The sequence below is a fragment of the Scedosporium apiospermum genome (assembly GCF_000732125.1).
Source record: "Scedosporium apiospermum strain IHEM 14462 chromosome Unknown SEQ_SAPIO_0086, whole genome shotgun sequence".
Classification (NCBI taxonomy): Eukaryota; Fungi; Ascomycota; class Sordariomycetes; order Microascales; family Microascaceae; genus Scedosporium; species Scedosporium apiospermum.
This window is the reverse complement of record NW_015971787.1, coordinates 114,742-127,820: the sequence shown is the minus strand read 5'-3', so window position 1 is coordinate 127,820 and position 13,079 is coordinate 114,742. Positions and strand designations below refer to the sequence as shown.

At 51.9% G+C, this 13,079-nt stretch overlaps 3 protein-coding genes and 1 pseudogene across 3 annotated transcripts; 1 reads left to right on the top strand and 3 right to left on the bottom strand.

The window, feature by feature from the left end:
* Nucleotides 1–1,478: 1,478 nt before the first annotated feature.
* On the bottom strand, nt 1,479–3,761 carry SAPIO_CDS2261 (Acetoacetyl-CoA synthetase; the record flags this gene model as incomplete). The annotated part of the gene is made up of 3 exons (XM_016785335.1): nt 1,479–1,640; nt 1,778–3,583; nt 3,654–3,761. 3 exons carry the CDS (start codon nt 3,759–3,761, stop codon nt 1,479–1,481), a joined length of 2,076 nt encoding a protein of 691 aa, XP_016644711.1.
* Nucleotides 3,762–4,884: 1,123 nt separating this feature from the next.
* Nucleotides 4,885–5,742, bottom strand: SAPIO_CDS2260 (annotated as a pseudogene; the record flags this gene model as incomplete).
* A 1,982-nt stretch (nt 5,743–7,724) lies between these two features.
* Nucleotides 7,725–8,904, bottom strand: SAPIO_CDS2259 (uncharacterized protein; the record flags this gene model as incomplete). The annotated part of the gene is made up of 3 exons (XM_016785334.1): nt 7,725–7,975; nt 8,051–8,248; nt 8,310–8,904. 3 exons carry the CDS (start codon nt 8,902–8,904, stop codon nt 7,725–7,727), a joined length of 1,044 nt encoding a protein of 347 aa, XP_016644710.1.
* Nucleotides 8,905–11,713: 2,809 nt separating this feature from the next.
* On the top strand, nt 11,714–12,792 carry SAPIO_CDS2258 (Uncharacterized protein; the record flags this gene model as incomplete). Its single annotated transcript, XM_016785333.1, has 3 exons — nt 11,714–12,208; nt 12,294–12,599; nt 12,667–12,792. 3 exons carry the CDS (start codon nt 11,714–11,716, stop codon nt 12,790–12,792), a joined length of 927 nt encoding a protein of 308 aa, XP_016644709.1.
* Between the last annotated feature and the right edge of the window lie 287 nt (nt 12,793–13,079).

The following is a 13,079-nucleotide window of genomic DNA, read 5'->3' as shown; positions in this document are numbered from 1 at the left end:
GGGGTTGGGCAGAGGAATTCAGAAGCGGCAATGGCGTCTGAGAATACGGACACTCGCGTCACGACAGCGCAGTGAAGGAAGACCATATCCAGAGCGACAGCATGGGCATTAAGAAGAGGGTTAGGAACTCTAATCAAGGCAAAATGTCGACGGCGGTCCTGGACTATAGTCGGCTCTTCGAGTTATCGTGTTAGGGCGAGATGACTCTAGATATCAGACTTGACTCGCAAAGACGACGAGGTACACGAAGGATAACCACACCTGCCAGACTACGTCGGCCTTTTCTCGGGATCCCCGTTTCTTTATGTGGTGTAAGGGCAGTACCCGCACCATCCAAAGTGGCCCCCCTTCTCGTTATCGCGATGCTAAGACGTACCAAGGCAGCGGCTCCGGTAGAACTTTCTCCACATTCTGCGCCTTCTCGTGCCTGTCACCTGCAGCTTCAACGCTCGGGTTGGCGGTTGGGCTGCAGGATGTTGCCAAAAAGGATCAAAGATGGAAACGCAGAAGATGATGCTTGTGAGAGCAGGAGGTGGAGATGCGAAGGACTTATCCCAACACCAGAACTACCACCATGAGCCTACCCCACCTCTACTCTACGACACCAACTGATTTCCAGTCGTGCAAAAAGAAAAATGGCATACTGCGCAAATTATGGAAGACATCAACGTGATTTCAGATCATCATTCGCAAAGACAGGTATCCATCGCGACAAGTGTCCGCGTGGGGACCAAGACATAAACTTTGTGAACATGGATAGTTTTGCGGGGACCCCAGATATTCATGGGCCCATCTCCGGCTGTGAGTCTGTGTGCCATGTGCGAATGCGGGGATGGCACTTCAAAACAACAAGGGAATGTGGGTGTGGGGAGACTGGGGAGAGCCAGGGACCCCCATGATTGGCAATTTCCGCCGGAATTTTGGAAGATGAATACGACCCTCCAGACCCGCCACTTTGGAGATTCCGCAGGTCCCGGAGACATGATATTTGAGTCGTTTCCATTGGAACAAGGCATTCATAAAAGTGCGACGAGGTGGTCAGACCTTAACCAGGTTTACAGATGCATGATCTGTCTGAATCCTTCGAGACAATTCCTTCTGGTCGCATATTGCCATGATTGGCCGACCAAGTTACTGAAACGAGCAAATTCCGGCGGAAACGCTAAGCATGGGTGGCGACACAAGAAAAGCCGCCGGCAAAGGACACGACACCATCCCCGGAATTCTTTCAGCCAGCCAGAGCCTGGCCTAGCATGAACCTTGTTGGACTCCTTTTATTAGTGCAGTGTCTGGCCCTAGCACTTCAACTACTGCTTGTGGTAATAATCCCCCCAAATGCGAGATTTTGCATGGGAAGACTGCCTGCATCCGTCCTTCGAATGACCTCCACCCCAGCGGCACCTCCTAGTAATAATGCTACCTTCGTATTACCAACTTCATCCCACAAAAATTGGCATTCCCGGCCAGTACTTCGTCCATTAGAGTTTAGCGTCGATCTCGGCATTGAGCCGTTTGTCGTCTGCAAACTGATAGTAGTAGTCCAGACTCTGGGGATTCGCTAGGGTTCCAGATGGCGTAATCTTGAGGCCCGACACGATCTGCTTGACCGGCAACTCTACCTTTTTCATGTTGACCGTCGTCTGCGACCAAGTTAGCAAGAACCCCACATCGGAGAATAGATTTAATCCGAAAAAAAAAGGGTCGAGAAAAGCAAGAAGAAAAAAAAGGAAAAGAAAAAAAAAATAAGAAGTAAAAAAGAAGAGAGTGAGAGACTTACCGGAATCTCTGGCGTCTCAAAGACAAACGCCGGGACATGACGAGGACTCAGATCCGTCCGAATGGCCTGCTTAATATCCCGCACAAGGGATTTCGTAAACTTGTGACCCTCCTTCATGAGCACAAAGAGCAAGACTCTCTCATTACTATCCTGAGGCCGCCTCTGTCCCACGCAGATGCTATCAGCGATGCGATCCGCAAAGTGCGCGTTCAAAACGTTGTAAATCTCCGCCGAGCCAAACCGCACACCGCTCGGGTTCAGCACGCCATCGCTGCGTCCCAAGAAGGTGACTTGCTTCGTATGCGGGTGCACCTGGATAAAATCGCCGTGGGTCCACACGCTCGGGAACCGCGCAAAGTAACTATTGAAATACTTCTCTTGGCCACCGGGTCCGAAGAAACCGATGGGCATGGTAGGGAAAGCGGACACGCACACGAGCTCTCCGGCCTCGCCGTCGGGTAGCGGTTTTCCTTCCGGGTCGAACGCCTGCACGTCCATGCCCAGGCCGCGGTGCTGACATCCACCGGCGTAGAGGGGCATGAGGGGATTCTGCATGGTGAAGCAGGCGGCAATGTCGGTTCCGCCGGAGATGTTTCCGAGGTGGGTGTGGGCCGGGAAGCCGACGTCGTAGAACCATTCGAATAACGCCTCCGGGAGGACCATTCCGGTGCTTACGACGACTTTGAGGTGACTCAAATCCAGCATCTCTCGCGGGATGATTTTCTCCCTTTGTAGCTCCTCTAGATATCTGGGACTTATTCCTAGGTGGGTAATTTTCAAGTCTCCCACGAGGTTTAAGAGGACGCGGGCGTCGGGGAAGAAGGGGCTTCCGTCGTACAGGACAGGGTGGGCTCCGAGGAGGAGCGAAAAAGGTACCTGGACATACATAATCCAACCTGTCGTCGTGTACTGCAGATGAACACTGTTCTCGTCCACGCAGTGGTGCAGCCGGCCCTCCTTGTGCGCCGTCAAGATCAATCCGCCGATTGCATGGACGATGCACTTTGGCGGACCGGTCGTGCCAGAGGAGAAGACAATCAGGGCGGGGTCCGAAAACGAACACTCCTCGAAGAAGGGTTCACCCGAAGTATTCGTCGCATCGGCGATAAAGTTCGACCACGTCTCGCAGCGAGCAATGCCCGACACATTGGCGGGTTGACCAAGGAAGCGCTCCTGCGCGACCACGCCGCGAAACTCCGGGATGGACTTCATACCGTCGATGGTGTCCTTTATCTTTTGCCGCAGGTCGATCTTCTTGCCGTTGTACACGGCCCAGTCGTCGAAGAAGACGTAGGCCGGGCGGATCTGGAGGAGACGGTCGAGGATGCCCTTGATTCCCATGTCCGCGCTGCTGGAGCTGAACAGGGCTCCGAGGGACGTCGCCGCTAGGAACACAGTAAGGGTATCGATAGAGTTGCTGGCAACTAACGCAATTCTGTCGCCCTTCTTGACGCCGCGGGTTTTCATGGCGCTGGCTAAACGAGCGACCCGTTCTCGGAGCTCTCCCCAGGTCAATTGTCGCCTTAGATCGAGATGTCCACCTTCTCGGACCTCGGTGAGGGCCACCTTATCGTCCTCCTTGTGCTTCTTGGTAGCCCTGCCGCTCGCATCTCCGGTGTAGAGTATGTTCTGGGCCAAGTTGAGCTTGACGCCGGGGAACCAGACCGGGTTGGTCTCGATCTTGGCGGACTCATCGACAACCTTTTCGGGCAACACTCCGTGCCATACGAGTGGAAAGGACTCGAAAGTATGTCTCCAGAAGTCGGAGCGGTTTGTGACCGAGTAGGAGTGGAGATCTTCGAAATCCTGTTCATTGTTTTAGATCATTGTCGCTCACATCCCAGCTTTGAGGGGCAGGGAAGGTGATGAAGTATACCTTGAGAGTGACGCCGGCTTTTTGTTCGAGGCTACGCTTGAACTTGAACATTTCCGTCGTCTCTGGCGCTGGGTGCTCCCAGAGCTTGCGCGGTATGGGGGGACTCATGTTGGGGTTGGGGCGGTGTGAGTCAATGACTCAAGATGCAGCTGGGTGACGAGAACGAGGAATCCGCGACAGAGAGGCGTTGCTTCCAGCTTTAGGAGCTTAAGAGAGAGGAAGGGGGAAAGAGAGAGATGGAAAGAGATGGGCCCAATGGCTCTTTTCCAATTAGCTGGCTCGAACAACCATCTCGACGTCGTATCTTCAAAATCTGGGGATCACCGACAACGGAAACGTGAACCTTCTCATTCGCCCGATCCAAACCGAGCGCGGTGCTCCTCTGCATCTGCGGGGCTACCGTGGAACCGGGGAATGCAAAACCCCCGCATTTCGCATCTCACAAGTGCGCAAACATACCTCGGGTCGTGGGCTCGTTATCTCCCTTGAAAGCTTACTTCATTACGTTAGTCTTCGCTCGAATTTCGGAGCAACAGAGCCGGTTTGCAGACCGACCTAGCCGTCCCCACGCACGAGTTCACTAGAGTTACCCGAATTGGGGGTTGCCAAACCAGGGATGCTGGGGAGGAGCTTACTCTGTACTTTCCCCGATTCATACCATCCATAGTGTCGACCCCAGAATTCTGTGGATTGTTACCACGGTAATAAAGGCTAGTTCGGGCCGCGACTCTCCTCGGATCGGAGGTGGGATAAACTGGCTAGTTCGGCACTCTCCAAACTACCAAGGTAAGATGAAGTTGGCAGTCGACTCAACAAGTCCTCAAGAGGGTACAGGGGCCGATGGTCTAGTGGTATGATTCTCGCTTAGGGTTACACCCTCAGCTTGGTTGCGAGAGGTCCCGGGTTCAATCCCCGGTTGGCCCCCATCTTTCCCTTCTTCTCGACATTTTTTTTTTGGTTGTTTGCTTTTGTTCGCTTTTGTTTGGATTTTCATCTGATTTTTATTCCATTCATTTCTCATTTCTTCTATTGTAAATTTATTATTCTCCTCCCGCGCACATTCTAAAAGTATTAAATTCGTCGCCCAAAAGCGAATCAATTGAGCTTTGGAATAGTAACACAAGTTCAAGAGTGGAGAACATCGACAGTCAAATGCTGGATATTGATGGTGTACATGAAACATTCATTCTCTATCTATTATTAAACATGGCTTTTGTACAAGACGCTTTCTTTAAGCAGTATCCAAAACGATAACTTCGGCCTCCGCATCACCGATGCTCTCAATCGCAAGCTTGTCACCAGCATTAACAGCATCGACAAACGCTCCGTCGCCCTCATTCAATTCTGCATCTTCCCTTCCGTCTATCCTAATCTTGGCCGCACCCTTCTTTGTCATGGGCAAGTGCACATAAACCTTCCTCTTCGTCTCCTGCGTCGCATTGCCCCCGACAATCCACTCAAACGACTTGTTCGGCGCAATGATACCGGCCGACATGACAAAGTCGGCGTGGATCGGGATGGTATCGGGGACCGTCGGCACGGCATCCGCTTCCTCCTTATCTGTGGCCTCCGGTCCAGCCTTTAGCGGGCTGAGAATTTTGACGAACCCTTGCCTCTTGGCGTCCTCGTCGAAATGCAAAGTGTGGTATCGCGGCTTGAGACCCTTCTTCCAAGGGATGGCCCAGATCTGAAGGAAATGCACCGTATCAGACTTGTGCTCGTTCATCTCCGAATGCGCAATCCCCGTGCCGCCCGTGGTAAACTGCACGTCGCCACGGTGCATGCGGTAAAACTTGTCGGACTGCCCGCCCTCGTTGCCCTTGGCGAGCATGGAGTCGCGGTGGGTCAGCTCGCCGCCGAGGATGTAGCTGAAGATCTCAAAGTCCCGGTGGGGGTGTGTGGGGAAGCCCGAGTTGGCCTTGACGCGGTCCTCGTTGAGGACGCGGAGGGAGCCGAAGTGGGTGTATCTGGGGTCGTACCAGTTGGCGAAGGAGAAGCTGTGGTAGGTGTTTAGCCAGCCATGGTCGGCGTGGCCCCGGGAGGAGGACCGGTGAGGGGAGATTTTGGCGTGGCGGAGAGACTTGGCCATGTTCCTAGCTGTGTTGATCATTTATCGGGGGTGTATGTGTGTTGTGTTAGATCGAGTCTTGTTTGTGTACTGGGTGATCTTGAAGATTGGAAGAAACAATTAAAGAGCTTGTTCTCGGTCTGGTATGATTGATTGTATTGGTTTTCTAAAAAATCAGAACTCAGAGGAAGGGTCCAAGAGCAGCTCTTATATATTGGAGACTCCCTCCTCTGCGAATCGTCATGATGGGTCTTCCTGATTCCATCACGACAGCACCCGCTGCGATTAGCAAGTTACATAATGCTTCTCAATCTCAGCGTCAGCAGTGTGAAGTACTTCTCCAGTTGTCCAATATGGAGTGATACTAATCATTGTGCTTCGCAGCGGACACATCCAAATTTCTCTGCAAAACTCAGTCATGATTTGGGCAAGCCCTATTTGCAAAGCTGTATTCCAGGCTTAGACGATTATTAGCTAAGTCCGTCATCGAAACGTCAAGACGTAGGACACCATATCCTTCATACGAATCGCATATGTTCATAAGCAAGTTTTCACAATGCAATTAAGAGTCTACTATCGATAAGAATTCTCAATTATAATTGGACGATGCCGGATGACTAAATCTTAGTCCCCACCCACTAAGAATTACGTCACTTCCCACAAATTTGTGATGTTCACAATTATCGAGATTTATGGTGCGGATTTGTCTCTCCTTCGTAAGTTCTTGGTGAGCCTCCCCTGCCATTGAAAGTAATCTGGTCACTAGAGTGTCGGAGACGTCGCTAACGGGACGGGAACTCCCGAAGACCGAAGATGACCGTTGGGCTGAGGCTGATATAGTTTGGCGATGACGATGGGATGGCGAAGGTGGGGAGAGCATAATTTTGTGCAGTTCCAATGGTGGATTTATGTCGGTACAGTACATTTCGTTTTATGCAGCATCCTTTTTGGGGGCGATGGATGTACCTCGGTGCTTTGGTACCACGAAATCCTCAATGACGATCTCAGCATCAGAAACAATGCGAAAAACATATTATCCTCTAAAATAAAGAAATTTCGTTCAATTAGAGTATGGCATATGCCTCAATCGCACCAGGAGTTGCAGCAATTTCCGCTATCGAGGTGGAGTCAGAGGGAGAGCCCAGCCGCTCAGTGAGAGTTTCATCGCATCGGCCTGTTCGATCGACGGAGTTGACAACACAACACACAGCAGAGGATATAATCCAGGTTAGAACGAACACCTGGCACATACGACCATAGCTCGCAGAGAATTGAGGGTCCCGTCCGCTCCCCTGTACACAAGCTGCGAAGCGCCGGACTAGTAGTTGGGTCGGTGACGACCAGCGAATCCCTGGTGTTGTATGTTTTTTCTTTCTTTTTTTTTTTTTTTTCTTCTCTTTCTCACTTCTCTGTCTCCCCCCCTCCTTTTTTCTTCTCCTCTTGCCTCTTACCCGGCTCTATTAGGTACGAATATCAAATATGTCCCCTATGCCGGCGTGTGAGCTATGTGAGTGAGGAGAAGTAGGAGACCCGCAGAGGCAGCTGGATGTAATGGCTATATAAGACCACTCACGGTCAAGTGGTGCGGGTCGCGACATTTAGAGCATCCTTTTGCTGTTATATAGATCAGCTGTAAGTGAGCCAACCATGACGAGACCCCAGAGTCCAAGGCTGCCAAATATAACTGGGTAATGCGTGTCTAAAACTGGGGACCAGCCGAATCCAAATATAAACAACAGTTTCATTATGTGAGTAAAGACGACGAAAGAATGTGCCATGTACAGACAGTAATATAGAAACCAAGTAAGAACTTGGTCAGCCATCCACATTTCCCCTCCAACACCTCAACGCCGGATATCCCCCTACCAGTCCTTGACCAGATATACTACCTTACCCCATAACCAAGTCACCGTGACAAGTCCATTCCCCCCAAATTTTCTGTGGCTTGCACCGTCCTCTCCTCTAGGAGTAATACCTGCCTCACTTCAACAGTACGGATCGTATCATACATCATGCTTCACTATGACAAACTGCGCTCCTCCTGAACGGAGCATCTCCTCTTGCGACTCGCTCGTCGTCGGACACCTCACGCCAGCGTGCTTCCTCTCACTCGAGAGTGAGCTCAACACCACGCTGTTTTTGCGAGGGTCGTTATTGCTGAACTGGTGGTTCCTCGAGTCGTTGCGAGAGCGCTTCGCCGAAGCACGGTTCGTGATGAGAATCTTGAGAGGAGGGAGGCTACCAACAATGACCGCTAAAAGAAGGCAAGTTAATGAAATGAACATTTTTATGTATGCCTTCTTTCCGTGTTCTGCATAGATCAACTCACATATGGAAGCCGCAAGAGTAGACCAAATCATGAGCAACGTCAAGTTGACAAAGTACTGCGGCACGAGGACCTGCTTCGCGCGGATGATGGAAAAGGCAATCATGACGAAGCACAAGCTGAACACGCAGGCAAGCCCGGCCTTTTGCTTCAGAGAAATCTTTTTGACGTTGAAAATCAACTTGAGCGGCATTGCCATGACTGAACCATCTTGTTGTCAGCAAAAGATATCAAAGGCTCTCCTTACTAGTCAACCACTTACTGCAGAGGTCGGTAAAAACATCAATGGCCGTGCTAAAGTAAATGCTCAAATTCGACGCCCACACCTGCTGGGGCCCACCGCACTGCGCAAACTTGAAAAAGTTGTCGATGGGCCCGCACGAGACGCACAGCGTCGTCACGCAGCCAGCGTACGCCAGCACCGTAAACACGGCGAGGACATACCACGCCTTGCGGTAATGCGGCAGTTCCTTGAAGAGCTTGAAGTACAGCGCCAGAAAACTCGCCTTCACAAACCACAGTACGCTCCAGAAAAGTATGATGATGGCGAACTCGTAGCGCAGGTACTCCTCGGTCTGGGACATGAGCTCGGTAGAAATTGGGATGCGACCCTGTATGACGGCCGTGATGTGGTAGAGGCTCGGCAGCTGGATGGTCTCGAGGATGCATAACGTCAGGAGCGTGGCGAGGGCGAGGAAGATGCCGTAGTCGTCGACGGTGAGACGCGTGGCGATCTTGAAGCGGATGATGGTGCGTAAGACGACGAAGAGGAGGGCGGCGCTAAAGGAGGTCCAGACTAGAGCTAGGAGGGAACGGTGAGGCACCGTTCCGACGTTGTCGAGGGGGTCTGCTGCCATGCTTTTTGCCGACGGGTCGTCTTCTGTCTGTGTGCTGAGGTCATGGGTCGAGATGTAGTGGCCGAACGGAGGCGCATGGCGGAACAACTAAAACAGGGGGGTGAGGGGCTTCGAAGCCCCAGGAGGGAAAGGAGACAGAGGGAGATCCGTGCAGTATTATAGACTACGGGTTTGGTGTGCGTGACCGTTGTGATAAGGAGAAAGGTGATGGAGAAATGGCGTTTAAGCAAGGAAGCTCCTAGGAGCCGAGTTGGGTGGGCCATTGGTCCATTGACACAAAAGAAGTCACAATCACACGAATCCTACATTGACCTACTAGGGGAGGCGAAATGGGTCCCCTCTCCTCTGCTTTTGCGCTTCTCCAGTGATGTCGTGCGTCGCGGGATGCATGACTCGCTAGAGATGTATATCCTTGCTGCATCGTTGATGGGGTGTCTTGAGCGGAGAAGAACCACTGCCCGTCGACCCGGCTGTCCAGTGAGGGGAGAACTCCCTTCGGATACGAGGTAGCTGAGAGCGTGGGAATCTCTACGGGCTCTTTCTGCGTATGTTAGAGGCTACAACTGCTATCAATCACATCTCTTCCTTAGATGCCATGGATGTTGGTTCATGCGATAGGTCCGGAGCGGGGGTTCGTAGGCGTTCCATGATATTGCGCGTTCCTGGTATTTCTGCAACTCTTGCATCTTACTGGCTTGACGGCCCGTTGCTTCGAGGGTGATATAGCAGGGGGATGTACGAAGATTCTGGCCAGTCAAAGTCGAGAAGAGCATTTTTTGGATTTGAGCGCAGCAAATCGCCACGACGAAAAATGGACAGCGACGACGGTATTGGTGGTAAAAGAATCAATATTTCCAGGTGAGGGCTATTAACAATAAATTATATAAAAATATGATGTCTCGCAATGTGATAATTTTCTACGGAATCAATGGCATGTTGTTTTTGAGGGAATTGACGAGTGTCGAACCTCTTATTTTGCTGGTCGAATCTCCAAGATCCTTCAATTCGTTCCGACTGTCTCTTTCAGCTCCAGCCTGCCTGCACGCAGTCTTTCTTCCCTCTTGACAGGGTGCCAAACGGGTGTCCTTGTCAACAGTCTCGAATAACAATTCGGACCCTGCAGTCCCTGGCGTCTGGGGTCTGGGATGGAGTCGTTGAATGGATTGAATGGGATGGACAGACCACCCAGGATGGGATGGGAGCGACCTTGGATTAATTGGCATTGATTCGCCCAGTGGAACGCCATGCCCAGCCCCTCTCATCAAAACCCCTCAGCTCAGTGCTGCGGTATTTGGTCGGGGACGAAAGATTTGAACCGGGCGTCACAGGGAAACCGGGGCCAAGAAAAACCCCCGAGGTGAGACACGCATCTTGGGGACAAGGTCTGACTGACAGAAGAGTTTATATAGATCTGATATGCACTCCATTCGATCGGGTCTCATGATTCTTTCCTTCTCGTCTTTTGACCTAGCTTTTCAGGCCGATGGCATCTCCATCCCTACCCCTGCCATTGAGGTTGGGGCCTGACCTGACGGACCCTGGTCGGCCCCAGTGAGAGTGCTGGTCCCGCGCTGCCCTGGTCAATCCAGCCACTGAGTCGAGATCAATCCAGAGGCACTGTCTGTCCCTGAAGCATCTCTGCGGCATTTCCCAATCAGCGCCACATTCGGACAAAAAGAGTTGAGGTCTCTGCAGGCTCAACAAGCTCTAAAAGAACTCGCTGCACGCACTTGACGAAAACTGGGGCAGACGTTCATCCCACTGCACCATCAGACGAGTTTAGTATTAACGTATTGTGCTAGGCAAGCAGTTTCCGCTCTTGGCCAGGCCTCGACCGATCTTCTTCTCGTCCCCTTTCGGTTCCCGTCCCAACCGAGAAAACAACGCCCAACATTGGGCTCGCCCTCACTCCCAACCGACCGTATTCGGGACCCCGCCACGTGGATTTTATTGTTTCCTGTCCTGCGATGAGATCACAACGGTGCCTTGGCCGACACATCCGGTAGTCTGGTTCGCTGGCCAAACAAGCGAGGGTCGTCGGTCAAAGTCCAAGCCGCCAAGGAATCAATTGGACCCAAACCCAATACGACACCAGCCAACGCAAACCGCAGCGAACACGTCATATGGACGGCGCACCATGCGGGATGAGGGCAAAGACTTGCTGACAACACTGGAAAAAGAGGCGGGCTGCGGACAGCATGCAAAAAACATGCAAGGAGCGTGGAATAAGTCCTAGTGCACGATGCATTTCCTTGGGTGAGATGGCACGAATACGGTAAAGACACATCGGACCAAGCTGCGAACTTGGGAGGGCGGTCCTGGATGCGGATTAGTGCTCGCATTCGCGAAAAGCCTTGGATTCCGAGCATTTGAGCCTTTTGCATTTTGAGGACCAGCCACGGACCTGTTGCCGTTGAGCTTTGGGCTGCTGGGGCGTACGATGCTACGACATGGGTCCTTGGATCCATGCATTGTCAAGTCGCCACGTCGCTCGGCCGGTGTTGACCGCAAAATCAATCCTTGTCCGTATCGGCAGAAGCAGGCAATAGTTCACTTTTCTTGTACCATAATTTTTGTTTGGTCCCTTGTAGCATTCGGTATTGAATTCGTGGGGAGGTTGGGACATGACGATAAGAAAAGCTCTTCGTCCCCGTCGAGATGCAGAGACGATTTGTTCTCTCTTCTCTTTCTTCTCCGCATCCGCAATCATGTCCCTTTGAAATTTCCACTTATTTTTCTTCCAAAAGATAAGGAGGGGGGTTTCGAAGGAGAACATACCAATAAACCAAATAAAATTCCGAATCGAGCCATGCGTGCCTTTGATCTCCATTTCCTGAACATCGCCGCCTGCATCCTCCTCCTAGCATCCCTCTTCACCTCCGCCCTCGGCTCGCCGGTCGCCACGCGATCGAGGCGGCCGAAGCCGAAGCCGCGAAAATGCCACGACAAGCACCGCAACTTTAGGACCGTGTCCAGCATCTACAACCTCACCGTCTACCCCAACCAGCTCCCCATACTCGGCCAGGGCGGGGCGGGCGTCCCTCCCGGCCTCTTCAATCAAGACGTGGTCGGGAGGGTCGATCCGGTGGGCGATTTCGAAGGCTTCGAGCATTCCATCGAGTACTTTTTCGCTTTGGCCCCGGTGCCGAGCGGGAATGCTGCCAAGGCCGCCATCACGAGTTATAAGATTACCGAATTTAGCTCGGGGTGTCGGGATGTGGCGGCTTCGGTCGTGTACTTGTACTGCAGCGTCGTGGATCCCGGAGGACCGGATCATGGAAAGGAACTTGCCCCATTGAAGCAGGTGAGCAGAGCCCACATTTCGAGCAAACCTAGTCCCTCCTCGCCGAAGCTTACTTCTGGAAATATATCGACTAATACTTCGTCAGGTGGCATTTTGGAAATTTGACGACGAAGGCGCCGTCCTCAAGTACGACGCCTGGATCCCCAACCTCGACGACTGGGTCGAGGCTATCACAGGCTCCCCAACCAACTCGCAATACCAAGCGCAGACTATCCAGCAAATCTGCGGAGCCACCCAATTCACCTGTACCGGCAATAATACGCAATGGTCCAGCGTCGAAGAGTGCATTGTCGCCTTGTCCCAAAAACCATTCGGCACATACGACAAGGCGTGGGGCGATAACATTGTCTGCCGAACTATCCATCTCGTACTCACCCAAGTGAGGCCCGACGTAAGTTAACTTCCTCCGTCTGATAAATACCGATGCAAATTGAGGTTGCTGACAGTCTGAAAAACAGGTGCATTGTCCGCATGTCGGGCCTACTGGCGGTGGCAAGTGCGTAAACGTTGAATATCCCAACGACTTCTTCACCGACGAGTCCTTATACGGCGACCCCGTCGGAGAGACATTCTTTTGTCCTTAGGAAACCTAGGGGCGACAATTTCCTTCTACTATTTTTCTCTTCTTTTCTAGCGGGCGGCGTACTTGATTTTTTTTCGAGCATTATGACTTGACTAGCTTCGACGGCCATCGCGGGCTTTTTAGGGAGGCCGGCAGCGTCTCTTTGTTTTTTTTCCTTTGATGTTTCTTACGATCCCTATGGGTATGACGCCTGCGACGATTTAATGACTGAAAAATGATGTAGAGCTACACGCATCCACGCGATCTTTCATTTGTTAAATGAAAATAATAACAAATTCATGGCTCGAA